Source organism: Neofelis nebulosa, chromosome 4, assembly GCF_028018385.1.
Source record: "Neofelis nebulosa isolate mNeoNeb1 chromosome 4, mNeoNeb1.pri, whole genome shotgun sequence".
Lineage (NCBI taxonomy): Eukaryota > Metazoa > Chordata > Mammalia > Carnivora > Felidae > Neofelis > Neofelis nebulosa.
In genome coordinates, this window is record NC_080785.1 from 159,796,423 (window position 1) to 159,824,311 (window position 27,889).

The following is a 27,889-nucleotide window of genomic DNA, read 5'->3' on the forward strand; positions in this document are numbered from 1 at the left end:
AGAAGTCTGAACTCAAGGTTTTGGTACAGCCATGCTCTTTCCAGAAGCTCTAGGAGGGGACCCTCTCTTGCCTCTTCCAGCATCTGGGGCTCCTGGTGCTCCCTGGCTGCGGCCGCGTCCCCCCAGTGTCTGCCTCCGTGGTCACCCGGCCTCTCCCTGTGTGTCTGTGCCTCAGTGTCTCTCTCCTTCCTCTGAAGCTTTACATCATGCTGGTGGCTTTGAAGACGCAGGAAGGGGCCATGAGCCAAGGAATGCAGGTCTAGAAGCTTGAAAAGGCAAAAAAAAAAAAAGGGGGGGGCGCCTGGGTGGCCCAGTCGCTTAAGCATCTGACTTCGGCTCAGGTCATGATCTCACGGTCCGTGAGTTCGAGCCCTGCGTCACGCTCTGGGCTGACAGCTCGGAGCCTGGAGCCTGCTTCAGATTCTGCGTCTCCCTCTCTCTCTGCCCCTCCCCTCTCTCAAAAATAAATAAACATTTAAAAAATAAATGAAATAAAAATATTTTAAAAAACCAAACAAACAGATTCTCCCACGGGATCCTCTGCTGACACCTGGGTTCAGCCCCCATCGAACAATTTGAACTTCAGACCTCGAGAACTGTAAAAGAGCCCGTTCCTGTTGTGCGAAGCCACTAAATTTGGGGGGATTTGCCATGGTAACCATAGGAAACCACGCCGTACCGCAAGGGGCAAGACCCCAATTCCCCCCCTCATAAGGGCTTTCTGCTAAAAGTAAAAGGCATTGAAACGCAAACTGGCTTAAGGCTTAAGCAACAAGGAAATCACACCCGGCATGTGCACAGGGTAGGATATTAGGTTGGGTTGCTGTAACAGACATTCAGAACAACATCAACTTAAAATAGAATTGCTTGCCTCCCAGATCAATATAAGCAACCCACAGTCTCCACAAGCGGAAAATCTTCGCCAGCACATGGGGAAGGCGTGTGCCCAGCCCTGGCTGAAGTTGGGGCGGGGGGGGGGGGGGGGGCGGTGCTGCAGCAGACCAGCCTCCCTCTCCAGGGAAAGCTCACCCCAAGGGCTGGGCTTTCCCCATTACACTGCAAGAAGTAACGTGCAAAATTTCCCCAACCTGCCTGAGGCGTAGGTACAGCCGTTCCCATTCTACAGATGGGGAAATAGAGACTCATCTGAGAAAAGGAGCCTGTCTGCTGAGCACACCCTGGACCACAAGGCTCCAGAAGGATGTGTGAGGTCAGAGGGAAGGGAGGGGACGAAGGTGGGGTTGCACCAGCCAAGAGGACTGATAGCATCTCTGCCCCACCCAGGGCCCCCCTTGAGGTGAGCGGATCTGGGGCAAGATCAGGGCGGCGAAGGCCAGATGGTCTCGCTGGGAGCTGGTAATGGCCACACGGCCAAGGCCATCCTTCAGGGCCGGCCACACAGTGGGTGCTCAGGACCTAGTAGAGGAATCCAGTCCCATCAACTGGGCATACATAAGGCCACGGGCCCAGGCTGACCCCAACTCTGCCCCAGTCTTGCTGCGTGACCCCAGGGGAGTAGAACAACATCTCTGAGCAAAGGTCTTCTGATAGGTCCAATGGGGATCGGGGATTCAGTTGTTCATTTCATCCCACAAGTCCCTATGTGTTACGCTACATTCCAGGGTACTGGGATACCTTGTTCAACAACAACACAACACAAAGGAAGATCACAGAATGGAAATCTCACAGAGCATGTTCTCAGACCGGACGCGAATTAAACTAGAACTCGCAGAACGGTATCTGGAAAACCCGCAAGTGTTTGGAAATTAAATCACGCCCACAGGTCAAAGAGGAAGTTGAAAATTAAAAATATTTTTAACTGACGAAAAGTGAAAGGATGCCATATCAAACTGCAGGGGGTGCAGCGAAAGCAGGGCTAAGGGGGCAACACAGGGCACGGATGTTTATGTTGAAGCAGGGGATGGGGTATATTTGAAAGTTGCTGAGTCCTTTTTTTTTGGGGGGGGGGGGTCGTTTTTTTTTTTTCCCCAAGTAACACTCTTGGAAACATCTCTCTAGGCAATTCTCTACATTCTTTACAGGGTTGCCTACCCATCCATTCACTAACACTGTTCACAAGAAGCCAAATAGGGAACACTCATAAAGAGCCGTCTTTCTCGGGGCGCCTGGGTGACTCGTCGGTTAAGCATCCAACTCTTGATACTGGCTCAGGGCATGGCCTCGGGGTTCACGAGACTGAGCCCCATTGGGCTCTGCACGGAGCGTGGAGTCTGCTTGGAATTCTCTCGCTCGCTCGCTCGCTCGCTCTCAAATAAATACATAAAGTTCTCATCACAAGAAAAAAATTGTAACTCTGAGTGGATGCGAACTAGACTTATTGTGGCAATCACTTTGCCATATACACATACGTAGAAGCATTTTGTTGCGCATCTGACACTAATATGATGTCATGTGTCATTTACATCTCAATTTTTAAAAAGAAGAAAAAGGTGGGGTGCCTGAGCGTCCGACTTCAGCTCAGGTCATGATCTCACAGCTCGTGGGTCCGAGCCCCGCGTCGGGCTCTGTGCTGACAGCTCAGAACCTGGAGCCTGCTTCGGATTCTGGGTCTCCCTTCTCTCTGCTCCTCCCTTGCTCACGCTCGCTCGCTCTATCAGAAATAAACTTCAAAACAAATGTTAAAAATAAATAAAATAAAATAAATAAAATAAAAAGGTGATCGGGGAAAAGCCTGACAACTGGAATAGACTGGAGGACGTGGAGGAAGGCCACGGATAATGGCTGGCTATCTGGTGGAAGAGGAATCCAGGCTGTGCAAAGGCCCTGAGGTGTGGAAACAGGAAATGTCCCCCTTCTCCGTGAACGTCTCTTTAACAACCGGCCCTCCTCCAAACCCTCCATTCTTTATAATTCTCCGTGATCGTTATCACCATCTGACATTCCATATCCCTCAGTTCTTTCTCTTGTCCTTTGCCTGTCTGACCCCCATTAACAGCTCAGCTCCGCTACACGGCACACAGTAGGTGTCCAATGGGTGTTTGTTGAATGAATGAGTGACTGGCCTACCTGCCCAGCCCTGACGAAGGCCACCCAAGAGGCCAAGCCCCTCACTCATCCCTCCAACACCAACCAGCCAACCTCCCCGCAGGCAGCCGCAATCCCAGGGCGGCTCCAGGGCCAGATTACAGATGCCATCTTTTCTGCGCCGTGGGCAGCTTAAGGCCTGCCCCAGGGGCTTTCTAGGCCTCGCTGACCTTGTTTTTCCTCCTCCCCCTGAACCGAATTACCCAAAGCTTCCTATCTCCCATCCAGCAGACCGTGGCAAGGCAAAGAATTTCCTTCTCCACCCCACTTGGGCCTCTGAGACTGTTCTGCTCACGAAATGTTAACACAGCACCTGCCTGGGGCAGGCCACAGGAGGCAGGAGAGGGTGGCAAGGGAAGCAGGAAGGAGGGGTGGGGGGCTGTGAGCAGTGAACCAGAGTTAAGGGGGGGGGGGGGGGGCAGGGGACACCGGAAAGTCTCTTTGTCAAATGGTTAGAAGAGAAAAACAGGAAGATTGCGTGGCACCGTTGGCCAAGGCCCGGCCCCTTCCTCACCCCGCCACAGGCTGCGTCATACCACCGTCCCCCTGACACCATCTCCCCCAGGTCCCAACTCTGAGTATGCACAGGCCACACTGAGATATTCGAGTCCACGGCCCTCGGGACAAAAATGGACCCCTTCCCCCCACCCTTCAGCCTCTAGTGAAATGACTGCTCCAGGAGCTTTCTCTCTGGTTGCCCTTTGTTAACCCGGAAAAAAAAATAAATAAAACAGCCAATTATTTGACCAGCAAAATGAGTGTCTTTGGGAGAAGCAGGGAATCGCACCCCGGGATGAGCAAGGTGCGGCCAAACCACAGGCGAGTCCAGAGAACCAAGGGGAGGCCTGCTCTTCTATAAAGGCAAGAGGGGGTCGGAGGGCCTCTTATATACAAAAAGTCCGCTGGAACAAATCTGGAGTTGCAAGTGTGCTGGCTTCTCACTGGCTGAGTCGTGACCTTGTCTCACCCGCTGGGCCGTCGCCTCCAAGGAGGAACTCTTTCACCCTCCCTGCGGAGGGAGCAAAGCTCAGCAAGGTACCTCTTCTCCTGCAGGGTCTGCTATGGAGGAGGGCGGTAGGGCGCGAGAGCGCCCCCTCCTGGCCGCCCCGCTCCATTTGCAACGCGGCTTCCTTTTCCCCGCCTCCTGCCTTCCAGTCAGGGTGCAGCCCGGACACGAGTAAGAGTGGCAAGCAAGTATTGGGCGCCTACTGTATACCAGGCAGTGAGCGCTTTTCGCGCGACCACCTAACTGACTCCTCCAAACCACGCTCTCCGGTTATTCATCTGCTGACCGCATAGACGCTTACGCAGCCCGTCACCTCTGGGTAGGCAGCTGAAGCCCAGAGAAAGGGAGGGGGAGGAGAGACATCCAGAACAAGGTTGGGCTGCCTGGTACAGCTGTGCAGATGGTGCACTGCACAATTCCAGGAGCGCCGTTCAGAAAGACTGCAATGTGAATGCTGCCCCCTGGAGTCCGAAAGAGCTCAAGAATCACAACTCTATGTCATGCTCCTGGGTCAGGTCCCAAGTAGCCCTGGAAAGGAAGTCTCAGACACCGTGGGTCCATCCTCGAGAGCCTGTTTTCTCCACCTGATAACGTATTGCGGCCACTTCTCCGTGTCAGCACGTGAAAGTCAGCTCAGCAATTCCCCCAAGGGTGGTTTTCAGACCAGCAACATCGCCAACACCCGGAAACTTGTTAGAAATGCAGATTCTGGCAACCCACCCCATACCTCCTGAGTCCGACCCTTTGGGGCTGGGTCCAGCTTTTACTCCGTATGAAATGAGGGACCAGGAGAGGGTTGCAGCCAAGGAATTGTAAGGGTTAAATTGTAGTGTAGGGCTAATGCTTAGCTTGAAAAATAACAGCTTTGTGTTGACACTGAAGGTTAAGAGATAACAGCCTTGCTTTGCTCTAGTAAACTACGCCTCATACCCTTGTAAATTAGGCTTCACCAATTAAGGAAACAAAAGTTCAAAGAAAAGAGCATCGGAGGCAGGGTCAAGGAGATCCACCCGGTTGCAACTTAGAGGCAGAAAGTCTAAAGTAAACACCTCATTAGACAACTGTTTCTAACTCATCTGGAAACTGTTTCTTTGTTCTGTTCCCAGGTGATGATTAAACGATGTGATCGGTTATAAAAACTCTGTCCCCCGGCTGTTCGGGGCCGCACTCTTATCAAGAGTGTTGGTCCCGATCGGTCGGCCTTGCCTCTCATTGTAATAAAATTTGGTGTGACTGTCACTGGTGCCCGTAGCGTTCTGTTTCAGGAGTCGTGTGGATGCAACAGAATGACATGATCTAACTTCCTTTCTGCCAGGTGCACGAGACACTGCCAAGCACCCATTGAACGACTCCTCTTTGTGAGCCTGTGCGGGTTTCCGGACAGTAACAAATAATGCACAGCATTTGGTAGTGTTGAACGCTGAGGCCAAGAAGCATATCCGGCGGCATTAAACTGTGTTCTGTACTCTTAAATTTTCATACATGCAAGCCCTAATGTAACAAGCGTGAAGTGTAATACCCATTCCTTAGAGTGGCCATTCGAGGACTAGTAGAATTGCATCTTTTTTTCTTTATAAAGCTATTACTTAGTTAAAGTATTTATTTATTCCGAGAGAGAAATATTTAAAATATTTATTTAAATAAAATATTTACGTATTCTGAGAGAGAAAGCAAACAAGCAAGGGAGGGGCAGAGAGAGAGGGAAGGAGAGAGAGAATCCCAGACAGGCCCTTGGGCACAGCACAGAGGCCCAGGTGGGGCTCCAGCCCACAAACTGTGAGATCATGACCTGACCCGAAATCAAGAGTGAGACGCTTAACCAACTGAGTCACCCAGACGCCCCTAGATTTTTTTATTATTATTATTTGAGAGAGAGAGAGAGAGAGAGAAAGTGTGGGGGGAGAAGGAGGGAGGGGAAAAAGAGAATCTTGGGCAGGCTCCAGGCTCTATCCCACGGCCCTGGGATCATGACCAGGGTAGAAATGCATCTTATTTTATGCATGTAGAAATGCATCTACAATTGCATCTTATTTTATTTTTACAAAAGCATCCAATGGGATTTATTTAAAATGTCAGCTTTAAATACTTTTATTTATAAATAACTTTATTTGATTATTTGAATTCAATTTAATCAATTAAAATATTGATTGTGAGTAACTGTATTTAAACTTTTGATGTTTGCTAATTATATTACCAGTACCGTGCAGGGTTTAGTTTTTGTTTCGTTTTGTTTTTAAGACAAAGTCAAAAGTTCTAGAGGAAAAAAGTTTTTGGGGGGAAATACTGTACACTATGAAAAATAACTTTCATTTATGCTCTAGCCCCGGGAGACCAGAGGCGCCCGGGGAGGGGAGGGAAAGGCCCCTGGCCCCTGGCCCCTGGCCCCACTGTCCCTCATCGCCTGCCCCGCTGGTTTCCAGAAGCAGGAAGCCCCCCTTCTGGAATCCACGTGATCCCTAGAAAGGACGCGCTGCGCCTGTGCTGTCTCCGCCTGACCGCCAGGTGGAGCCAGAGAAAACGGAAGTCCTCCGGAGTCGTTCATCTCCCTGATCCCGGCTGCGGCCTGCACAACCCGGAAGCCGTGGCTGGCGAAGGGGCAGTGCTTCCGGGTAGGAGCGAGGTGACCCCGGCGGCTGCGGGAACCTGCGGCTACTGCAGCCATGGGGGCGCATCTCGCCCGGCGCTATGTGACCGATCCGTCGGGGGAACCCGACCCCCAGCGGATGCCCACCTTCCCCCCCGACTACGGCTTCCCGGGGCGCAAGGAGCGCGGTGAGGCCCAGTGCGCAGGCGCGGCCGGCGGGCTCGGGGCGCGAACCCCCGAATCCCGGGGTCCCCGGGGTTGGGTTCGGGCTTCTCGTGCTGTGTCTGGGCTCAGCCCTGGTCTCGGCCCGGAAGAGTCCGGAGGACACGCGTGAGCCTGCCTGAGTGTGGAGGCATCCCAGGCAGAAGTCACGGTGTGAGCGAAAAACCCGGGGGCGAGAGTGACAGTCGGGGGCCTAATGAGGCGGTCGGAGCTGAGCTCAGTCCCGGAATCACTGGGGAGCCAGGGGAGGGCTTATCACGGAAGGGGCGTGTCCACCGTACCTCTAGCCAGATATCGCTGCCGTTTGGGGGTGTACACAAAGCGAAAGGGGGGGCTCATGCCGCACATGCTGTCCCGCTCGTTGCTGCTTCTTTTTTTTTAATGAGTAATGTCAAGCACATCGAGGGCCAACCTGGCCAGGTCTCGGGTCGGGCTCCGCGCATACATCAGGCAGTGACTAAAGAGAGCCCCAGCCCCGTGGGAGAGGCAGCGGAGCCAGGCATTATCTCGGGCGCCGCCCCTGGGGGATATCAAGGCAGGCTCCCAGGAGTCGGTGGCTGGAGGCGAGATCTGAGAGGGATACGTAGGAATCGGCCAGATGACTTACAAGGAGAGGGGAGGGTCAGTGCTTCTGACCAGATTTGCTTTGTCAAAAGGTTGTGCTGGCTGCTGGGCGGGCCACAGGCAGGGCGACCGAAGCCGGTGGTGTGCAGAGAGGTCTGGGTTCGAGAGAACCAGGAGGCGGACGCCTCCGGTGCCCCAAATCCTGAGAGTTCTGCAGCCCCGCCTGCACCTGCAGTACATCAGTCCCCCCACCTCCTGATCCACTGCCCATCGCCCCTCGCGTTGCCCATAATCCCACGGGCCTGTGCTCCACTGACCTGCTGAAACTCGGCTCTCCCTCCTGGCAGGAGGTGCAGCTGAGTATCACTGGGAGAGAAACCCCCAACCTCGCTGACTGGTCTCCCCTTTGCTCCCCTCGGCGGACCCTTCATGTTCCTGGTTTTCCCACCATATTCCCTGGCACTCGGGTCGCCCTTGTGCCTTCCTAGACCACTGTCCCCCACCTTCTCTGTGACTCTGGCACCTTCTCCCACCTCCCTCCCACTTCCGTCGGCTGGTCACCTTACATCCACCTGTTAAGGAGCCAGAAGCAACCAGAAGAGCTCACCTGGCCTCCCTGTGTCCCTGGGCCTTGGCCTTCTCTCCTGTTAGTCTGCACGATCTGCCCTGCTCTAGCTAAGCACACCCCTCCCCCCCCGCTCCAGAGGAACCCTTTTGTGCCCCCTCACCTATTAGAGGGCTGCCCCAGCCGTTCTCCCCTCTCGTGGCATTGGTTTTCCCGTCAGTATACAAACACGCTGTTGCTCCTGCCGTTTCAAAATCCCCTCCAGCGGTCTCCCCGCCACCTCACTGAAGGGGCTGCTGTCCCGCTTCCCTCCCACCCCCACGCCGCGCGTACCACTGGACCCCATTGTCAGTTGTCACTTCTCACCAACCCGCCGCGGTCGCCTCCAAGTTGATCACTACCGCTTCCTGGAAACCCCTTGTCACCTGGGCCCCCCCACACGCCCATCCACCTCGCTGACGCTCCCTCAGGATTCTTGCCCATGTCCCTGTCTTGTGACTGTTGAGGTGCCTCGCTGCTTGGGCCTTTTGTCTCCACTCACTCCCGCCCATCCCTGGGGGTGTCTGCTAGACCCCCCGTTTCACACGCCTTGTGATGCTCCCAAGTTTTCATCTCCGGCCGGGCCTGGACCCTGAACTCCGGGCTCACAGGCGCACTACCTGTGTGGCATCTCCCACTCAGCAGGTCCGAAACAGAGTTTGTGACACCCTCCCCGCCCCCACCAAGCGGGCCCCTGCCTCCAGCTCCGATGGCATGCTCAGGCTGATCCCTGGGGCATCCTGAACCTCAGGGCCTTTGCACCTGCTGTTCCACTGCTGGCAGTGCTCTTCCCCCAGGTGTGTGTGTGACTCACTCCCCCACCTTCGGATGCCAGTCCTGAGGGACCCCTCCACATAAAGCTGTGACGCAGCCCCCAACCCCGGCCCTCCCTCCCTTGCTTTACTGTTCTCCCTACTCCAGACCATCGCCAGACATTCTGCAATGCTGTAGTTCTATCTGTGTGGTCTGTGTCTGCCTTCAAGGGCACGTGTCCCTGTCTGGCATGGTTCCTACTGTACCCCCAACGCCCGGCACATGGTAGGCGCTCTGTAAATCCTGGCTGCTGAGGGATGATGCCAGAGCCCCGGGTGCACCGTGTTGCCGTGGAAGCCAGCAGGTGGATACCCCTGCCTGGGGCTCAGATGAAGGGAGTGGGGGGACCAGGTTGGGGCTCATCCCCGGGGAGTAGCGATCGAAGCCGCCGACTGGAATGCGCAGAGGGCTCCTAGCAAGAACCACTGGAAGCCAACATTTAATGTTTGGGCAGCTGCGGAGCTGGAGGGGACGAGAAGAGGGGGTGGTCCCCAGGGAGCTGTGGGGATGAGGTTCGAGAAGGAAGCACACGCGCACGGGGTCCTGGCATCTTGGGAGGCCCTGGTGAGAGCCACGTGTGAGCAGTGCTGGGGTCGGGTGGGGAAGCTGGAAGAGAGTGCGGTGCAGGGGCAGGAGGTGAGGGCCTGGGCCGGAGAGACAGGCAGAGGGAGGGAAGCCAGCCAGGGGAAGAGCGCAAGATTGCCGGGGACGCCTTTTGGTGCTGATGAGAAGGAGCCGGACCGAGAAAGATGTCGAGGGGAGCGGAAGTGGCCCCTGAGGGTGCCGGCAGGCTGGGTCCTGGGCGCCCGTGCTGCCCTGAGCCACCTTGGAGGCCGAGAAAGGAACGCAGGTCACCAGGCACGGTGGGCACAGGCTGGGGTATGTGGCCAGTTCCTAACAGCCCCACTGGGCCCCCCGAAAGGGGATTCACCCACCGGGACCCTGGAGCTAGTGTTCACCTCTGAGTCATGAGCCTGGGCACTTCCCATGTGTTTGCTCAGGCAGCACTCACTGTGGACTCTGGGGCGGGGGACCATTACTCCATTTCTTAGCGGAGGAAGCGGAGGCCGGCCCGGAGGGCAAAGCTGGGGTCCGGGTCCGCCAGGCAACACGCCCCACGCTGGGGTGCGCCCCGCAGAGGGACACGCTGGGAGAAAGTGTTTCTGAGCGTGGGCCCTGCAGGGTGGGCCTGTGCAGAGAGTGAGCCCAGGGTTGGGGAGAGGGGGGAAGGGGGAAGGAGACCCAGGGAAGGGAGGTGAGGATCCAGCACAGATGTCGAGGTGCCCCGGGGTGAGGGGAAGAGACGGACCCTGATCCGCGGCCGCCAGCTGCACGTTGCCCGCTGGGTCTGCCTGGAATCAGGTGTGATGGTGGGGACGGGTGTCTAGCAGTGAGACCCCGACGAGCCCGCCCGCTCCTTGCAGAGATGGTGGCCACACAGCAGCAGATGAATGACGCGCAGCTGGTGCTCCAGCAGCGAGACTACTGCGCCCACTACCTCATCCGGCTGCTCAAGTGCAAGCGTGACAGCTTCCCCAACTTCCTGGCCTGCAAGCGCGAGCAGCACGACTGGGACCACTGCGAGCACCTCGAGTGAGCCCCGGCCCCTGCCCCGCGCCCCGGCCCCGGCCCCTGGCCTGGCCTCAACCCCGCACCCCAGCCCGGCCCACGCCCCAGCCTGGCCCGGCCTCACCTTGGTGGAAGGAGGACTCTCGAGGGGCCTGCTGGGTGGACGGGTGGTCTCGAGGCCACTTGGAGGAATGGCCAGGCCAGGCTTCCTGGTGGGAGGCCCAGCTTCTGCCCCGGGGCTCGCTGTCAACCAGCCAGCACCTGCTCGGCAGACCCCAGACTTAAAGCAGCCACCCGCCGGTAGGTCTTTCCTACTCAGAGGCCTCCCAGAAAGCCGTGGACGCCCATTCCGGGCCCTTCCACTTCCTGGGGCTTGGGAGGACCCGGCCAGGGGCCCTGACACCCGTTCACGTGCTCTGCTCGCAGCTACGTGATGCGCATGAAGGAGTTTGAGCGGGAACGGAGGCTGCTCCAGCGGAAGAAGCGGCGGGAGCAGCGGGCGGCAGACGTGGCCCAAGGCCAGGGGCCCGGCGAGGTGGCCCCCGAGGTAGCCCTGTAGCGGACCCGCCCCCACCCTGTGGACCAGTCGATAAATAAAAGCCTCCGGGCCCCTCAGCCGGAGCCCTGCCTCCTCCTGTGATGTGCTGGCTCCCCAACCCCGCCCTCACCCCCCTCCCCCGAAAGAAACACGCGGAGCCTGAGCCCAAGTCTGGCAGGGGCAGGCAGGTTTTATTCCAAGCGCCGGACAGTGGTGGCCCCCCCTCCTCCCCCGGAATGCTGCTGGGACAGAGGAAGAGCCTGGCTTGGTGGAGCCTGGGAGCCGGCGGCGGCTCAGAGCAGGAAGGGGATGATGGGCATGCGCAGAGGCGGGTAGTCCCGGAACTCCTTCAGGTAGCTGCGGTGCTTGCCCTTGGCCCAGATGGTCATCTGAGTGAAGCCCACCAGGGAGAAGAGGGCCACTGTGGGGCAGAGCGGGGGCGTCAGGGGGGGCCGCAGAGCCCGGGCCGGGGGGGGGGGGGGGGGCATGGAGGGAGGAGCAGCGGGTTCACCTGGGAGACACTGTGTCATGATGGCAAAGCCAATCCAGGATCCCACCTGTGGGGAGAGGGGTCAGGGGTCAGGGTGGGCAGGACAGGGCAGTGCCGGCCGCTCCACGGAGGCCTCGCCCACCTCCCCCCAACCCTTACTATCCAAATGCCGATGCCAGAGAGGCCTCGAGTAGACAGGATGACCTGATGAAGGCGCCCCCCGTTTCCTTGTGGCTGCGAGCCTGGCCTTGCACACCTCCCAACTCCCAGAAAGGCCAGCTTTTCCGTCTCCAGATGCTACAAACTGCCAAGGCAGCTGGTGAGCCAGGGACCCCTGTCAGGGGCCGGTCCTTCCGTGTGGGACCCCAGCCCCAGGAGGGAGAGGGGAGGAGAGCGGGGCAGAGCCGCACCTCGTACGTGTAGTTGGGGCAGGACACCAGCAGGAAGAGCCAGGTGAAGGGGTTCTTGGTGGGGTATGGGATCTTCCTGGTCTTGGACCCTGCAGGGCAGGACAGGAGGGGCAAGTGAGACCCCCTCACCCGGCCCACCCGGCCCGACCCCCACCCCCTCACCTGGGGCAGGCCCCTCACCAGCTGGCCGCAGGTCCCGCAGGGCCATGTGGATGGAAAAGTTGCCAAGCTGGCAGATCTGTCAGAGCAGCAGGGTCAGCGGGGAGCCCCCAGAGTCCCCACCCCAGACCCCTCCTCCCCAGCCTGCTTACCACGAAGATGGCGAGGGCCAGTTTCACCTGCTGAGCTCCATAGGCTGAAGAGGAAGCAGAGGGGTGGCCTGTGAGGGGAGAACCCAGGGAGGTGGGGAGGGGCAGGGTCCGAGGCCACTTACTGGGGGGTGTGTAGAGAGGGTGGTTAATGTAATAGGCCATCCATGCGGCGAAGCCCCAGTAGTAGGTGCAGTTCTGAAAGGGAGCGGGGCTGCGGTGAGTCGGGCCGGCAGTGGGTGGGGCCAGGGACGGGCGGGGTCTGGGCACAGGGGTCCAGGTGGGTGGGGCCGGGAGGCGGCCTGCGTCTGGCTGGACACACCCCGGGGCGCTCACCTTGAAGATGTTGCGCAGGGGCATGGTGCCATGGGAGAAGCGGTGCACGAAGAGCGTCTCCAGCAGACGCTTGATGTAGTGGAATGAGTGGCAGATGCAGGCAAGGCTGGGGGGGGGGGGGGGGGGAGGGGCGGGGGCAGGCTCAGCTGGGGCAAGTCCAGCAGGCCTCCCCCCCCCCCCCACCGCCCCTCCCCCTGGCCCCACTCACTGCACCACCGTGTGCCGGCTGGACGTGAAGTCATACTTGTGGCCGTAGATGAAGGGCACCCGGAAGTAGAAGAGCAGGTAGATGAAAAGGGGCCCTGCGTACTCGGTCAGGAAGACCTGGGGGTACGGGGAGCAGGTGAGTCACCCCAGTGTGGCTGCTGGCAAAGGAGGCCACGGACAGGGCTGCGGCTCACCGTCACCCAGCTGATCTGGGCCCCCAGGTCCCGGAAGTAGAGTGTGGCCGTGGTGCCCACAGGCAGCTTCTGCAGGACGTCCTCATCCTTCAGGGACTTGCCCTCTGCAGAGAGACCAGGCCGGGGCTCAGAGCTGCCCAGGACTTTGCCCACTGCCACCCAGGAGCCTAGGGCGGCCGAGCAGACAGCTGTACTCACTGGGGTCCAGGCGGAGGGACTGGCGAGCAGGGTACCACTGTGGATCTGCGGGGAGAGCAGGGCATCACAGCGCACAGCATGGTGGAGCCCAGGGACCCCACGCCTCCTCCAGCCCCAGGACAAGGCCTCTGAGGCCCGTGCTAGGACCCAGCCGGGAACAACCCAGGCAGGAGAGGGATGTTATCCTTCCGAAGGCCCGGCAACGACATTCCTGCTGGAGGCCACGCAGGGACATCTGCCCCAGGCAAGCCAAGAGAAGCCTGGGCCACACTGGGGGCATCTCTGCAGGACCTGGGAGGACAGGTATACAGGACAGGGTCCCACCCAGAGGCCTCTGCCCAGAGGTCACAGGGGTGGCACAGCTGGGCCCGGGACTTACGGGTCTTGGTGAAGAGGTTCTTGATCTCGGCAATGGTGGCATGGGGCTCCACCTGGGGGAAGCAGAGGCCGCAAAGAAGTCGGGGGCAGGGGAGCCTGGTCAGGGCCCCTCCTGGTGAGGGGGGTCGGACAGGGGGCCTGGGCCCCTGCTATGGGAGGGGGAAGGCCGGAGTTCAGGCCCCCCTACCTACATGGCTGAACAGCACAGCAGCGGCCCCCCCCAGAGTGGAGACGGTATGAGCCTGGGAAGCTGGGCCTGCTTCCCTGCCTGTGCTCACCCCCACACAGCTGCCCGCAGAGTGACGGCCCTCGGTCAGGGCCAGAACCCACTGGGGCGGGAGCCCCTTCCCCCCTGCCTGGCATCTGCAGGGGGCAGCTCTCAGAACCCCCACCTTCTTCCCAGGCCCCAAAGCCCTGCAGGGTCCACAGAGGTTGCCTCACCTCCTCCCACCAGGGGGCCGGATCCTGGCCACACCCAAGGGCCAGCGCTGCCCACCCCACCCCACCCCACCCCACCCCACCCCACGCCGGCAGGGGCAGGCCCGGGGACAGTACCCCTCATCCGCCCGAGGAGTAGGTGGGGTGTCAGGACACAGGTTGGGGGGACGCAAGGAGTCCGCCTCCTCAGAACCAGGAGCCCCAGGAAGTAACGGGCCCAGACTCCGTGTCCTCGGCCCAGGGCCGCCGACGCCACGGTCGTACCTTGTCCAGGAAGCACAGCTTCTCTCGCGTCTTCGCATCCAGAATCTCCACCTCGAAAAAGAGGACGGCCTTTTTAGGTTTTTTGGTCTTGGCGGGGGCGATTCGGGGGAGGCCGTTGAGGCCGAGGCCGAGGCCGGGGCCTGGGCCCGGGCCGGCCTCCCGGGCCACCATGCCCATGTTCAGGTCCATGCTGCCCTGCTCTGCCCGCTGCGGCCAGCGGCCCCGGCTGCCAGACGTCAGCCCCCACCTCGGACCTCCCCAGGCGGAGCGGCTCTGGGCCGGGCGGGCGCGATCAAATTCTGCCGCGGTGCTGGAGAGGAGCCCGCGCCTGCCCTGGCACCACCACCTTCTGTGCAGATGTAACCCGAGTGCCCCACAGCCACGGCCCAGCTAAATATAAAACTGCCCCAGACCGAGCCCCCCAGGAGCCATGCCACAGACCTCCTGGGGGCGACCCCTGGGGGCTGGGTCCCCCAAAACTGAGGCTTTTGAGTGGACACAGCGCCTGGACAGCACTGGGGGCAGGGAGACCCTGGGAGGCAGGCAGGGAGGCACCTCCCGCCTGGCCCGGTGCAGGGTGGGGCCGGCCTCGGGAGGAGGGCGAGAGAGGCCGAGGGCGGCCCAAGCCTCGGCCGGCTCAGGCCCGCAGGGCTCACGGGGCTTAGAGAAATCCCAGCTATTTTGAGAATCCCAGAGACAGATCATCCACTTCCCCTTCTGAGCTGTAAGAGACCCTGCGGATTATTTTCCTTGTGCATTTGTGTTCCCAGGGAGGTGACAGATTCCTAAGTTATTGGTGCAGAGAGCCTCTCTCTAAGTGTGGAAAGGGTCAGGAAACGGAGAAGTTTCCAGCCAGCATCCCCAGCCTGGATGGATGAGGCCCCGGCCCCGGCCCCTGCCTCCCTGACCTCCCTTCTCCACTCATTTCTCACTAGGTCCACCCGGGCCTGTCCAAGGCCACCTCTGGGGCAGTCTTCCCACCACGTCAGCCCAACACAGTGCCCTTGCCTAGGCCCTGAGCCCACAAAGCCCAAAGCCCGGCCACCCCCCAACCCCACCCTTCTCCCAGAGCCGCCCCCAGACAGTGGCAGAGCAGTGGGCAGAGTTGGGAGGGAGAGAGCCCCCCCCGGGGGGTGGGGGTGGGGGTCTGGCCCACCCATCCCAAGCAGGTCAGAGAAGGCGCCGCCGGGAGGGGCCGTGAGCATGTGAACTGCCGAAGCTGGAGGGAGGCCCAGCAGTGGCCAGTGGATCCCCAAAGGCCCAGGTGCTCCCACGGGGGGCTTGGCACAGATGCCACTGACGTGGGTCATGGCAAGAAGGCCTAGGTCTGACCTCAGGTCGGCCACTAGCAAAGCAGGCACTGAGAATCCTTCCCGCCCCTGGCGGACCTCGGTCAGAGGCAGTGTGGAGAAAGGAGCCGGTCAAGAAACCCCAGGGCAGGGCCCCAGCCAGGGCTCTCTGAGGGCAAGGCCGGCCACCCACAGCCCGGCAGATGGTGTGGTCCACTGCAACCAGCACCCCCTAGAGGGAAAGGGATCCCCTCACACATCCCCCAACAACACGGCAGATGTGGGGACTGAGTCTGGCCATGCCACGAGGTCGCCCGTGACCAGCCCCTCACTTCTCTCTGAGCCTCGTCCAGGAGGCAGGTAGGAAGGCGTGGGCCTCAAGGGGTTATAAGGGGTCATGAGACAATGTGAGTGGAGCACCAGCATGGGGCCTGACAGGAAGTGCCCCAAAACCTGGGGCCACGAGGCTGGGCGTGAGGAGGCCCGGTGGGAAGGGCACAGGCCTGGGTGCAGATCCTGGCGGCCTGCAGGCCTGTTTGCCCACGTGTGCTACGCCCGCCCCACATCAGGGACACGAGAGGGCCCAACACCCAGAAGCCCTGGCCCATGAGCCTGCTGGGGACTGCCAGCCGTGTGGCCTTGGGGGACAGCCTACCGAGCCCCTCTGAGCCACGGGCCAAACAGATGGGGCCAGAAAAGAAGCTGGTCATACGGCCCAGAGGACTTGTGGGAGAGGGAAGGGGCACGCTTGGAACGTGCCAGAAAGGGCTGGAATAGCAGGGCCGTGGGCAGGCATAGGGCCTGCCCTGTGGCTGCAGGTATATTAATAGTTCCTGGGTCCCAGCAGGGCGGTGCCCACATGCCTTCAGAGCCCGTGTGGGGCAGGAGGGCAGCACCAGGCCCACTGGGAGAGGACGCCTCCAAGTTCCTGCTGAGCCACTCAATAGCTTAAAATATAAGCAGCCCCTCTCCCTGCCGGCCAGCTGCTGGGGGAGGGCTGAAATCCTACCCCTCTCCCCCAGCCTGGGCACCAGACCAGGGTCCGGGGAGAGTCGGGGGCCCCGACTGGCTGCCGGAGAGGAAGCCGGGTGGCAGGAGGGGTGGCCGGGCAAGGGGCACACTCCCAGCGGCCCGCGCCGGGGTCAGTCCCAAGCTGGAGGACGGGAGCCCGCACCCTCACAGAGGTAAGCCTGGCCCTCCGGGCAGCACCCTGGGGCCCAGCCCACTGGGGTGGGGGTTGCCTCAGCTCAGGGCTGCTGCGGCTGGATCTGGGGCTGGGTCGGTCATTTCCCACTTCTCACCCCCTCATCCCAGGACCCAGCAGCTTTCATGCTGAGAGAGGTCTCAGAGGCCCTGAGGAGTGAGGAGAAGGTAGGACCCAGGACCTCTCCGTGCGATTTTATAATTACTGCAAACTGAAAAGTGAAATAAAAGTTTACGCTAGGTGGCAGAAAAAAAGAAAGAAAGAAAGAAAGTTATGCTAAGTAAAAGAGGCCAGACACAAAGACTCACCATATTATGTAAAGTGTTCAGAATCAGCAAACCCAAAGAGCCAGAAAGACTGGGTTGCCAGGGGGCTGCGGAGGGGGGATGGGGAATGTTGCCTGATGGGAACCTGGTATCTTTTAGGGGTGACGGCAACATTCTAAAACTAAAACGAGGTGGTGGCTGCAGTGGACAGACGACACTGTGACTCTACCAAATGCCGCTGCACTATTCATTTTTAATGGTTCATTTTATGCGAACTGCACTTCAATAAATTATTTTTAAGGGGGGGCGGGATGCGCTAAGAAGCAGGCCCCAATTACCCATCAAAAGAAAAGGCCCCAGGGCAGGGAGCAGCAAGGGTACCCCACCCCCATCCACCTCCCAACACTGAGGGCCTAAACAGAGGGGACATGGTCATATGCTTCCCATTCTTCAGTCCCTCAGCTTACCCACCCACTGCACCCCTCCCCACCCCGCTGCGACCCCAGCCCCTGCTCTGTGCTGAGCATACCTCCCATGCCCTGTCCTTCTCCCTCCCTCTCTCTCTCTCTCTGTGTGTGTCTCTGTGTTGCCTGCCCAGGCCTGATGCCAGCCTAGGGTGGGGACCCAGGGTAGGCCTACGCCAGGTCAGACGGTGTAGGCAGCTGCCAAGCACAGCCCTTAGGCAGGGTTCCTGAGCACAGAAGGGTAGGCAGCAGGCCCAGGCCCCATCCCTGGGGAGAAGACAGGCCTGGGGAAGGGAGGAGAGGTCAGCCCTCCTAAGGCTGCTGGAGGCAGGTGAAAGGCTGGGAGGGGTGTCACTGGCCGGAGGTCCCAGCCGCTGACCATAGCTAGGGGGTGTGGCACAGCAGGCTCCGGCACAATGGATACAGAGGACAAGGACGGGGCGGACACCCTGGCCTGGGACACGGGAGCACGGCTCTGCGATGACAGTTCCACTAGCCCGGGAGGAATTCTCACCCAGGCGCCTGAGATTCCAGGATCCGGCCAACAGCAACTCGTGGCACCACGAGGTCAGGGCATGGGGGTTGGGGGAGGGGGCAGGACCAAGGATGGGGCCACAGCCCACCCTGAAAGAGGGGCGGGGGTCAGGCTGCAGCCTTCCCCAGCTTGGAGGGGAACACCCAGAGCCACTGCTGAGCAGCAGGGCCCACGGCCTTCATGGTCTTCATGGAAACAAAGAAGCTGCTGATCAAGGTAGTCACAGTGGAAACAGGGGTGCTGTGTTCTGAGCTAGTGTCGGTGCCCACAGCAAGGCTCCAGGGGTGAACCCCACCTGGTAGATGAGAAACACCAGAGCTGTGGGAAAGCGGAGCAGTTACGCATCTGTAGGAGAGGCTCAGGGCCTTTGCACATGCTGTTCCCGCTGCCTAGACCACTCTCCCCCAGACCCCTCAGGGCTCCTCCCTTCACCTCCATGGGCCTTCAGACAAATGCTCGGTGAGGTCCTTCCTGACTTAAAATAGCAACTCCCAGATACCAGCTCCCAAGGACAAGGACTGCCCCGTTCTTGACCATTTCCCAGCACACAGACCTCCCCAACAAGGAGCTGTGCTCCGTAAGCACCTGCATGAGGCAGCTGGGCTTGCCTAAGGCCCCACCACCGGCCTCTGAGCCCAGGCCTTTCCCTTCACCACACCCCAGGGGGCCCTGCCCACCTCGCCCAACCCCAGGGTGGCGGCAGGGTGGCGGCAGGGTGGAAGCTGCTGCCTGGAGTTCTCCGTACCCTGGGCCAGGGACCTAGTGCCAGGGAAGCCTCTGTGAGGCCCCCACACATGCCCGCCAGGCTCCTGTGACCCTGTGGGGCCCAGCATTCTGGCAGCCAGACCCTCCTCCCAGGCTCGGGAGCACCACTCACTGGGGGAAAGGGCCAGTGACCAAGCCAGCTCCCAACTCCAGGGAAAGCTCGTTGACTTCCTGCACCAGCAAAAGCCCAACACAGAAGAGGGGCTCCATGCTGACCGGCTCTATGGAGCCTGGGCCCTCAGAGGCACTACCACAGGCCCCGTGGTCCCCACACAAGGAGGCCTCAAGGGCCTCCTCGGCTGTGTGCACATTACCTAGGCTCTAAGGTCAAGAAGACTCACCTACTTCCTGGCTGTGTGGCCCTGGACAAGTTACTCAACCTCTCTGAGCCTCCATTTTCTCATCTATAATGTGGGCTGCCCCCACCTGCCGTCTCGCAGAATTACCGTAAGATTTACAGAGATAATGACACCCAAAAACAGGAGATAAACACACCCAGCCTACAAGAGATCCTGCATGGAGTTAACTATCATCAGACCAACACTGGCAAAACAGTACTGGCAGTACAGCCAGGCCCTTTCTCCCCAAATCCTGGCCATGAAGACACCAAGGTCAGGGAGGTGATGTGGTGACGCTCCATCCAGCCGGTGACAATGCGCCCGAACCCTAACAATAGCAAGACACGTGTGGGTGGGAGGGGCGGGGCTGCGGCGAAGTCCCTACTACGGTTCGCTGCCAGGCTGCGGCGGCTGCCCTGCGCTCCACTGCCCCCTTGTGGCCGTGGACTCCACTCCCAACTGCGGGAGGACGAAGACCCCTGTCAGGCAGAAAACGCCAGTGCAGGACCAAGAGCGAGTACTGGCTCGGGCTCCGCCACTTACCAGCCAAGAGGCCTCGGGAGCCACTGCCCCACGTTCCCTCTTTCGGCCCCTCGCCCGCTCCCGCCTCCCCTCCTCCCCCATCTCAGGCACTGCAGTGAACAAGGCCCATCCCAGCCTTCACAGGACCGCACCCCACCCTGTGCGTGCTGTGGGGGAGGGGGGCGGGGGCGAGGCGGGGGACAAGAGTGACCCGTCTGTCACCAAGCGTCGTGGAGAAAAACCTAACTGGGCAGGGGAGTCCGGGGTGGGGAGGAAGGCCATTTTCGGGACAGTGGTCAGGGAAAAGCGTCCCTGAGCGGGGGGGGGGGGGGGGGGGGGGGGGGGGGGGGGCGGCATCCAGGCAAAGGCCAGTGAGACGCCAGGCAACAAGCGTGCACACGAGGCAGAGGGAAGGCCGAGTACAAGGGCCCTGTGGCTGGATGCGCTCAGCGGCTCTGAGGAGCAGAAGGCCCAGGTGGCCAGCACAGAGCGGGCAGACGGCACAGTGAGGGCTCTGGCTCTTACCCCGAGGGAAGTGGGCAGGTTCCCGGTTCCCCCGGGAACTGGGAGACCAGGGCAACGATGGGGACAGAGCAGGGAGGTGGCCACGGAGGAGTGGAAAGTGGTGGCGTTCTGGACAGACTAAGGGCAGGACCACGGGATCTGCTGATGATGGTCTGGGGGGCCCGGGGGGTCCGACCTGAGCCCCAGGAGGAAGGAGCGCCAGAACAAAGGCGGCAGGAGGAGTAGGCGCCACCTGAGCCCAGGTGTGAAGAGCCACGCTTGCACCCAGGGGCCCGGCCGCCAGCGCCCACGAGGCCTGCCAGCCGGGGGCCCGGGCCCCTCTCGAGCCTCAGTGTCCCCCCAACCCTGTAAACACCGCCGGGCCCAGTGCTCTCCAGGCCCCTCCCATCCGCCAACAAGACTCCGTGGCCTCGCGGCGGAGTCCACATCCCAGGGCCCCTTGGCCCTTGGGGTAGGCACAGGCCTGAGGGTCGGCCCGGATTCCAGCTCACCCTCACCAGCTCCCGATGATGCCCCTGGAACCTCTGTGCATCCTCAGGCGGACCCGCCCAATGGGCACGCGTGGAAAACGGCAGGCCTGGAGCTGCGGCGGCTTCCCGGGCCCCTCTCCTCGTCCTCCCCTTTCACCTGCCCGGCAGCCGAGAGGGCAGGAGCTCTTGGCTCCGCTTCTCAGATAAGGAAGCCGTGTTCCAAAGGGTGAGGGACGCTCCCGGGTCACACAGCAAACACCTGGGCCCAGACTGCGCGCCCGTGTGTGCTGAGAAAGGCCAGCACCCCCACCCCCCGCCCCGCCCACACAGGCCTCTGGGGCCGCACCCCCAGCCGGCGCAGGCTCTCTGCGGAGGCCCCGCGCAGAGACGGCACAAGCAGCACACCCAGCCTCCGGCGGGCTCTCTGAGACCCCACGTGGGTCTGCCGGCCAGGAAAGGGCCCTGCAACTAGGCCACCTTGTGAGGGACGTGTGCGCCCTGGTGGTGACGTCTTCTCCTGGGCCTGGGGCACGAGAGGCCCGCTGTGGGTGCAAGCCCTGCTCAGGGCAAGCTGGGACTCCAGACAAAGATGCAAAGACCTTGACAGGTCCTTCCGCCGGCTGGCCCAGGCCCTCGCGGCCCCCACGGGCCCCCCGCTCGGGGCATAAGAGCCGCCGCACCCAGAGGAGGGAGGCCCGGCCGCGAGCGGCACAGCACCTGGCCGGCTCACCCGCTTCACAGATGCAGAGGCTCGGGCACGTTCGCCTGGACTCGGCGACTCAGCACTTGCAGCTCCCTTTCCCTTCCACTTTCCAGAAATATCGAAGTCACACTGCTCGCGCCAGGGTGGCTGAAAAGACCTTGGGCTCAGCTGCCAGGAGGCCAGCACAGGCCGCACCTGCTCCGCCAGAAATACCTCCTTCCCCAGTGGCCTCAGCTCGTGACCCCATTTCTCTGAGGTGCCCAGCGCACTTGCACCAGCCTCCCCGATGTGCCACCACGGGGGCAGAACGTCACCAAGGCTGGCAAGGGCGGGGAGACGCTGACCACCCACTCCCAGGCCCTCAACCAGCCAGTTCCCACCTCCTGCCCCCGCTGGCCAGACAACAAGAGCCAGGGTCTGAATGCCAATGTCCCTGGGCTCTGGGATGGGGGCCAGGAGACGCTGGAGAGCCCCATACACCCCAGCGGCGTCCTGGAGAACATTCTTTAGGTGCTCAGGTGACCCCGGGTTGGTGGCAGCAACCACACAGAGCACAACCTGAAGGGGACACCGAACCAACACAGCGGGGACTCTGGGTCTCGGGCCCGTTGACCAGCTGCCCGCTGGCACCCGCAGCCCCCGCACCTCCCTGGGCGGGCACAGGCTGCACCTTCCGGGACTCCAGAGGGCGCTGTCCCACCCAGAGCAGGGCTGCCCCTGGGGCCTGTGCCACTGGGAAGCGCCTCCCCAAGGAACATCTGTCGGATGCTTACCTCGTGCCAAGGGCCGTGCCGAGACCTTCGCCTGCCTAACTCACCTAGCCTCACCAAGGCCCGTAAGCTAAGGACTGTGACCCCAGTCATGCAGCTCAGAAACGAGGGGGCCCTCGCCCAGGGCACACAGCCAGGAAGTGCCGCGGCCAGCGCCAACGCACCCGCCTGGGCCCACAGCCCCCGCCACACCACCAGCACCGCTCCGAAGGGTGGGGTTAGATGCCGACGGGGGAAGAAAGGTGGGAGGGGCCCCGGGATCCGATCATCTGCAAGTCACCCCCTTCCCTCCCGATGCTCCAACTCCAGCACACCCGTCTTGGGAGGTCCAGACTCCGCAGAACAGGTCACTACCAGGGAGCCCAGGGACCGAGCCCGCTCCTCACAGGCCTCAGGCTCCCGTGGCCCCAGCACACTCAGGGTCCCAAGGGAGAAAGACCCGTCACCTCCTGACACCACACAGAGGTGTCCAGGCAGGCTCAGCGGCTGTCTTAACACTTCCTGCACGGTTTCCCGTCAGGCCCCAGGGGGAGGGGTGGAGGGAGTCCCCACGGCAGTGCCACAGCAGAGGCCAGAGTCAGCCCAGCCTCCCAGACTGAGCCTCAGCGTCTCCCTCTGGTCGATGGGAACGTTTGAAAGAAGACCTAACAGACAGGGTTCTCGTGGCACACGTGGCAGAAGTCCCACCCGTGGCCCCGAACCCTGCCTGCTCATGTGACTCCGCTGAGGAGCCCTGGACTGGGCAGCCTAGGCGGGGGACCGGGGTCTCTGAAGGGGGAGCCGGCGCCCACAGCTTCAAAAGCTCCCAGGTGACAGATGGGAACAGCCACCTCGACCCAGGCTGCCTCTGGAAGCCCAAAACCCCTCCCGGTGGGGCCTCAACCATTCCCTGCAGGTGCAACCCACCCCTTCCTTGCCCTGCCCCCTGCAGGGTGTGAGTCCTGAGTACCCAGCCACCACCAGCTCACACTGATCCTACTAGATTGGCACTGTTACCCCATTTTACAGACAAGGAGGCTGAGGCTGAGGAACACAAGTCCCCAGCCCAACAGCACCCGGCTATGAGCTCCAGTGGCGAGACCCCATCTATATTTGCTCCTTAGAACTGAATGCTCTTCCTCCAGGGCTGTCCCCGGCCCCAGACCCTTGGGGGACGGCCCAGATCTGCACCCCGGCACCCCCTGGCCAGATCAAGGGTAGTGACCGTGTCTGGTCTCTGCATCTCTGAGCAGGAAGGTGCCATCAGGCCAAGAAGCTGGAAGAGGCAGGAGACACGGAGCCCTGCAAACACAGGCTGATGGGAGCAGCAGAAGGAGCCCGTCCAGGATGACCCCCCCACCTGCGTCCAGCACATCTGGCCCAGTGCGGCAGGCAGGTTAGTTCACCCCAGAAACTTCCGGAATCGCCCGCTCTGGGACCCCCATGGCCAGCTTCATGCACAGCAACAGCTAACACCTCCCACATGCTCACAAGGTGCCAGACACAGAGGCACATTCTCAACACAAATCACCTTTTACTATTAATCCCCTTTTACAGATGAGGAAACTGAGGCTCATTCGTTCACCACATAAATACTGATTGAACATCTACTAACTGCTACATGTCAGGCACTGTTAAAGGCTCTGGGAATTCAGCTGTGGAAAGAGAGACAGAAATCTTTGCCCATGTGCAGCTGACATTTTAGCAGGGGGAGGACAAAGACCATCAAATAAAGTTGCACATAACATTAGAAGATGTCATGTGCCATAGGAAAAGCAGAGCAGGGAAAGGGGACAGGGAGTGGAAGGTGAAGAGGGGGTGTGCAGTTTTATACAAACTGGTCAAGAAAGGCCTCCTGAGGAGACCTTGGGACAAGCCCTGAATGCAGTGGAGGAAAGAGCTGTTGAGAAATCTGGGGAAAGCATCCAGGCAGAGAAATGGCCTGTGCAAAGGCCCTGAGGTTCAGCATTCTTGGTGTGTTCAAGCAACAGTGCAGAGGACTGTGTGGCTGGAGAGAGTGAGCAAGAAGGGGGCTGGGGGGAGGTAACAGGTTGTGCAGGGTCTCACCCTCCAGATGAAGACTTTGGCTTCTATTCCCCCCCCGCCTTTTTTTTTTAATGTTTATTTTTGAGAGAGAGAAAGACAGAGTGTGAGCAGGGGAGGGGCAGGGAGAGAGGGAGACACAGAATCCGAAGCAGGCTCCAGGCTCCAAGCTTTCAGCATAGAGCCTGACGCGGGGCTCAAACACTGACCGTGACATGGTGACCTGAGCTGAAGTCGGACGCTCAACTGACGAGCCACCCAGGCGCCCCTGGCTTCTATTCCAAGTGAGGTGAGAGCCCTGGAGGATTCTGGGCAGAGCAGGGATATGACCTGACAAGTTCCTAAAGGATCCATCTGGACTACAGGGGAGTAAGGGTGGAAGCAGGGAGCCGAGTAAGAAGCTACGGGAATAATTCTGTCAGGATAAAAGATGTCTTAGACCAAAGGGTCGGCCAACCATGGCCCAGAGGCCAATTCTGGTCCACCGCCTGTTTCTGTACGAACTAAAATCGTCCTTATACTTTTAAATGGTTGGGGAAAAAATCAGAAGCCTATTGCGCAGCACAAGGACATGACGTGAAATTCAAACCTCAGGATCCACAAAGCCGTATCACAGGAACAAGGCCATGGCTCACTGATTGTTAATGTATCATCTACGGCTGCTTTGTTTGTTTTTTTTTACAACTATCGAGTTGAGAAGATGTCACAGGAGCTATATGGCCCACAAAGCCCACGGTATTTCCCATCTGGCCCTTCACGGATAAAGCCTGCCGACCCCTGGCCCGGGCCCAGTGATGGTGGGGGGCTGATGACAAGCGGCCGCATTCCAGCTGTACAGTGAAGGCTGAGCTGCAGGGCTCGCTGACTTGGACAGGAGACGTGAGAGAACAAGCAGAGCCAGAGCCTCGGGGCTGGGTGATCAGAAGGCTGGAAGTGCCGTTAACTGGAGGGGGGACACGCAGTTTGAGGGCAGTCGAGAGCTCAGGTCGGGACATTATTAAGTCTGAAATGCCCATTAAACGGCCCCACGGAGAGCCCCAGCTCACTGAGAGACCACACAAGGTGGGGGGGCCGGGGGCGACGTGGAACCTTCACAAGCCTGTTCTGCTGACTGAGAAGTTCCCGTTCATTCTCCCGGGAAGTGCTTACCGAGCCCCTCGACGTGCTGGGCCCTTGCTAGGGGCTGGGCTTGATGAATAGAGAGACCTATGTGTGACAGTAGTGTGCTGGGCAGTGTTCCCAGTGCTGGGACAGAATGGTGAGCACAGCTGAGAGAGGCCACGCTCCTCGACCGGTCCTGTTCACACTCAAGGGGAACGTGGGCAAAGCACCTATCACGTAACATGAGGTTGGGACATACCAGGTGCTGTGAAGAGAGCCTGGCAGGGGACCCAGAGCACCAGAGGAAGTGGTCAGGGAAAGCCACTCTAAGGAAGTATTATCTGAGCCATAGCCAGAAAGAAGCCGAAGGGAGGACCGGCCTGAGGCTCCCTGTGGGAAGTGCAAAGGCCCTGAGGCAGCAGTGAGTTTGGCAGTGCTCTGGAACATCCAGCGGGAACAGAATGGACTTGAGCAGCTGAGGAGGCTGGAGTGCACGGAGGCCCAGTCCAGCACTTTGGGAAGTCACTGGAGTGCCACCACCTGCTTTGGTTTTGAGAAAGAGCCCTCCCGCTGCCACTGCTGGGAGCAGAATGGAAGCAGACACAGCAGTGAGTCTCAGAAACAACCCAGGCCAGAGACCTCAGTGGGGCTTGGACTAGGGCAGAGGTGACAAGTGGTAAAAAAGACACTCTAGTTCCTGGATCCTGAGACACCACTGATTGAGACCAAGCTGCCAATTTGGGGGGGGATGGGGGGGGTCGGGGAGTGGAGAACTTTCTATATAAACATGACATGTATATATATCAATCATAAGACACAGCCCAACTTAAGGTGAAAACTGCATTCTGGGATAGAAGGAGAACACTAACAAGATAAGAGGATTTCAGCAGAGGAGGGCAGGGCTTCCGGAAGGTTTAACAGGCCTCCCTGCACCTTTAAAGGGAGAGGTGAATTAAGAGGTGGCTCTCGCCGTTGACAGAGGGGTCCAGGAAGATGCCCTCGGCTGTCTTCCCACCTGCAGCATTACCTGTGAGCAGCACCCTGAGCCCCGCAGGCCTCTCTGGCTCCGCTCAGCCCCTCTGGTCGACAGCAAAACGAAGCGAGGGAAAGGGAACCGAGAGTTTTATATGCACGTGCTTCCCCGTGCCTTCTCTCCCCGTGATGCACGTTCCCAGGCCCAGCCGGGGAGGCTGGCAATGAGTTCACTTCCATGTGGCGTCCACGACACCCCGGGTGAGCCGGAATGTGGCAGAAGATGCAGCTCCCAGGCCCACTCCTCAGACCGCGCCCGGAGGGGCCTGGCCGGGAACATTCTTAGGGTCTGGTGATCGTGGCTTAGCACTACCCACGGGATCCCCACCTCATCCGCACATGAAAACTCAGAGTTCAGGTAACGTTTGGGTCAAAAAGGGGGGGGGGGGAGGGGGAGGGCCAAACTCCAAAGTGCCGAAAGATGAGCTGTGACCAGCTTCATGACGGAAAGGCAGGAGCTCAGGGGCAGGACCGCCAGCCCCGAGGGGCAGCCGTGTACCCCACAACCATGTGAGGGTCCTTCCTCCTCATCCGACTGCAGTGTCTTTGGGGGTGGGGGGCATCAGCGATGCGGCTAACTGCCTGAGCGTGCCCGGTGCCTTGCTCTGCAAGCCACTGTCTCTAACAGACGCGCAGATGATCACCCGTTCCGCCAGGGGCCAGGGCTTACAGCGAGCGAGGAGCTCAAACACACAAACTATCAGAGGGTGCTAAGTGCTGTGCAGAGAACTAAAACCGGAGAGGCGACGGGTGGCAAGTGTGGCCTGAGTGGATCAGGGTGGGGGGAACCTCTCAAGAGGAGGTGACATTCATGCTGAGCCCTGAATGACGGGATTCCCAGATAGGAAGGGCAAAGCCATCTCTCCTGAAACACTGGTATTTAGCACAGGGGTTGCATGACTCAACCCAGCCCTGGGGTGGATGGTGGACGGTGGATGGATCCCCATCCCCAGCCAGGAGAGTCTGTTAGACTTTATTCTCTGGTGGAAATAATAGTCCACAACATACTGTTTCGGACTACACGTATCTCCCCAAGAATTCTGATACTCCCCTCACTCCCCACAAAGAGTATGTTTCCCTAACCCTCCCTCCTCCCACTGACCCACCCTTCTCCTGAGTCAGACTCTTGAGGGGTCCTGGGGAACAGCTTCCCCCCACAAGAGTGGAGGCTCCAGGTCTGTGACCTGCCTCCTGATGTTCCAGGATGCCCCAGTGCCAGTGCGAAACCGCCCTCCCCCAAACTCAGCCGGCCCACCCTCACCCTGAGGACAGGCACTGTTCCCACGGGCCCCACCACAAAATTGGCATGGCCCCGGCCAGTGCTCCCTGGTCCCTTTAAAAAGGAAAAACAGAGTTCAGAAGGACCCGGACAATGGCACAAACCCTGCAGTCTATGGGGCCAACTGAATGGCCTGGGGACTCTGCTTACATAAGAGCCTGGTTCGAGCAGGGACAGGGCCAGGGCCGTGCCAGCCTGCCAGTCACCGTGACCTACTGAGAGGCTCTTTATCCCTCAGAGAGCTGGGAAAGGCTCGTGGCCCATCTCTAACTAACCACGAGACTGGCGGGGCGGTGGCGGTCGGGGGAGCGGGGGGAGCCCCAAACACCATCCACACCCGCCACTCAGCAATAAGGAACAACTACTCTGCCCATTTATGCAACAAACAGCAGAACGCGAGGACCCCTCCCCTCCCCCCCAGGACTTAAAAAATAAA

General features: G+C 60.1%; 2 protein-coding genes and 2 long non-coding RNA genes across 12 annotated transcripts in view; 3 read left to right on the top strand and 1 right to left on the bottom strand.

Moving 5' to 3' along the window:
• The first annotated feature begins 3,928 nt into the window (after positions 1 to 3,928).
• Positions 3,929 to 5,646, top strand: LOC131510530 (uncharacterized). Its single transcript, XR_009261085.1, has 2 exons — positions 3,929 to 4,566; positions 5,367 to 5,646. It is a non-coding gene; the product is annotated as an uncharacterized LOC131510530 (long non-coding RNA).
• A 989-nt stretch (positions 5,647 to 6,635) lies between these two features.
• Positions 6,636 to 11,028, top strand: NDUFB7 (NADH:ubiquinone oxidoreductase subunit B7). The gene is made up of 3 exons (XM_058727752.1): positions 6,636 to 6,823; positions 10,263 to 10,431; positions 10,834 to 11,028. Exons 1-3 carry the CDS (start codon positions 6,712 to 6,714, stop codon positions 10,964 to 10,966), a joined length of 414 nt encoding a protein of 137 aa, XP_058583735.1. The 5' UTR covers positions 6,636 to 6,711; the 3' UTR covers positions 10,967 to 11,028.
• Positions 11,029 to 11,110: 82 nt separating this feature from the next.
• The window catches only part of TECR (trans-2,3-enoyl-CoA reductase), a 47,661-nt gene continuing 30,882 nt past the window's right edge, over positions 11,111 to 27,889 (bottom strand). For 4 of the 7 annotated variants that reach the window (XM_058727735.1, XM_058727736.1, XM_058727738.1 and 1 more), the window contains 12 exons: positions 14,169 to 14,219; positions 13,468 to 13,519; positions 13,089 to 13,133; positions 12,891 to 12,994; positions 12,698 to 12,813; positions 12,490 to 12,595; positions 12,279 to 12,351; positions 12,157 to 12,200; positions 12,026 to 12,083; positions 11,846 to 11,934; positions 11,457 to 11,502; positions 11,111 to 11,366 (listed from right to left, as the gene is read on the bottom strand). In XM_058727735.1, coding sequence (XP_058583718.1) covers positions 11,239 to 11,366; positions 11,457 to 11,502; positions 11,846 to 11,934; positions 12,026 to 12,083; positions 12,157 to 12,200; positions 12,279 to 12,351; positions 12,490 to 12,595; positions 12,698 to 12,813; positions 12,891 to 12,994; positions 13,089 to 13,133; positions 13,468 to 13,519; positions 14,169 to 14,219 — 912 coding nt within the window. In that variant the 3' untranslated portion in view covers positions 11,111 to 11,238. Of the gene's footprint in view, positions 11,367 to 11,456; positions 11,503 to 11,845; positions 11,935 to 12,025; positions 12,084 to 12,156; positions 12,201 to 12,278; positions 12,352 to 12,489; positions 12,596 to 12,697; positions 12,814 to 12,890; positions 12,995 to 13,088; positions 13,134 to 13,467; positions 13,520 to 14,168; positions 14,498 to 14,609; positions 14,889 to 22,022; positions 22,287 to 27,889 lie in introns of those variants that run through there. The other 3 variants (XM_058727739.1, XM_058727733.1, XM_058727734.1) reach the window with 3 other exon arrangements.
• Positions 16,178 to 27,179, top strand: LOC131510523 (uncharacterized). 3 transcript variants are annotated; one of them, XR_009261076.1, is made up of 3 exons: positions 16,178 to 16,641; positions 17,526 to 17,958; positions 23,252 to 27,179. It is a non-coding gene; the product is annotated as an uncharacterized LOC131510523 (long non-coding RNA). The 3 variants fall into 3 exon arrangements; XR_009261077.1 differs by having other exon boundaries at positions 17,794 to 17,958; XR_009261078.1 differs by having other exon boundaries at positions 17,797 to 17,958.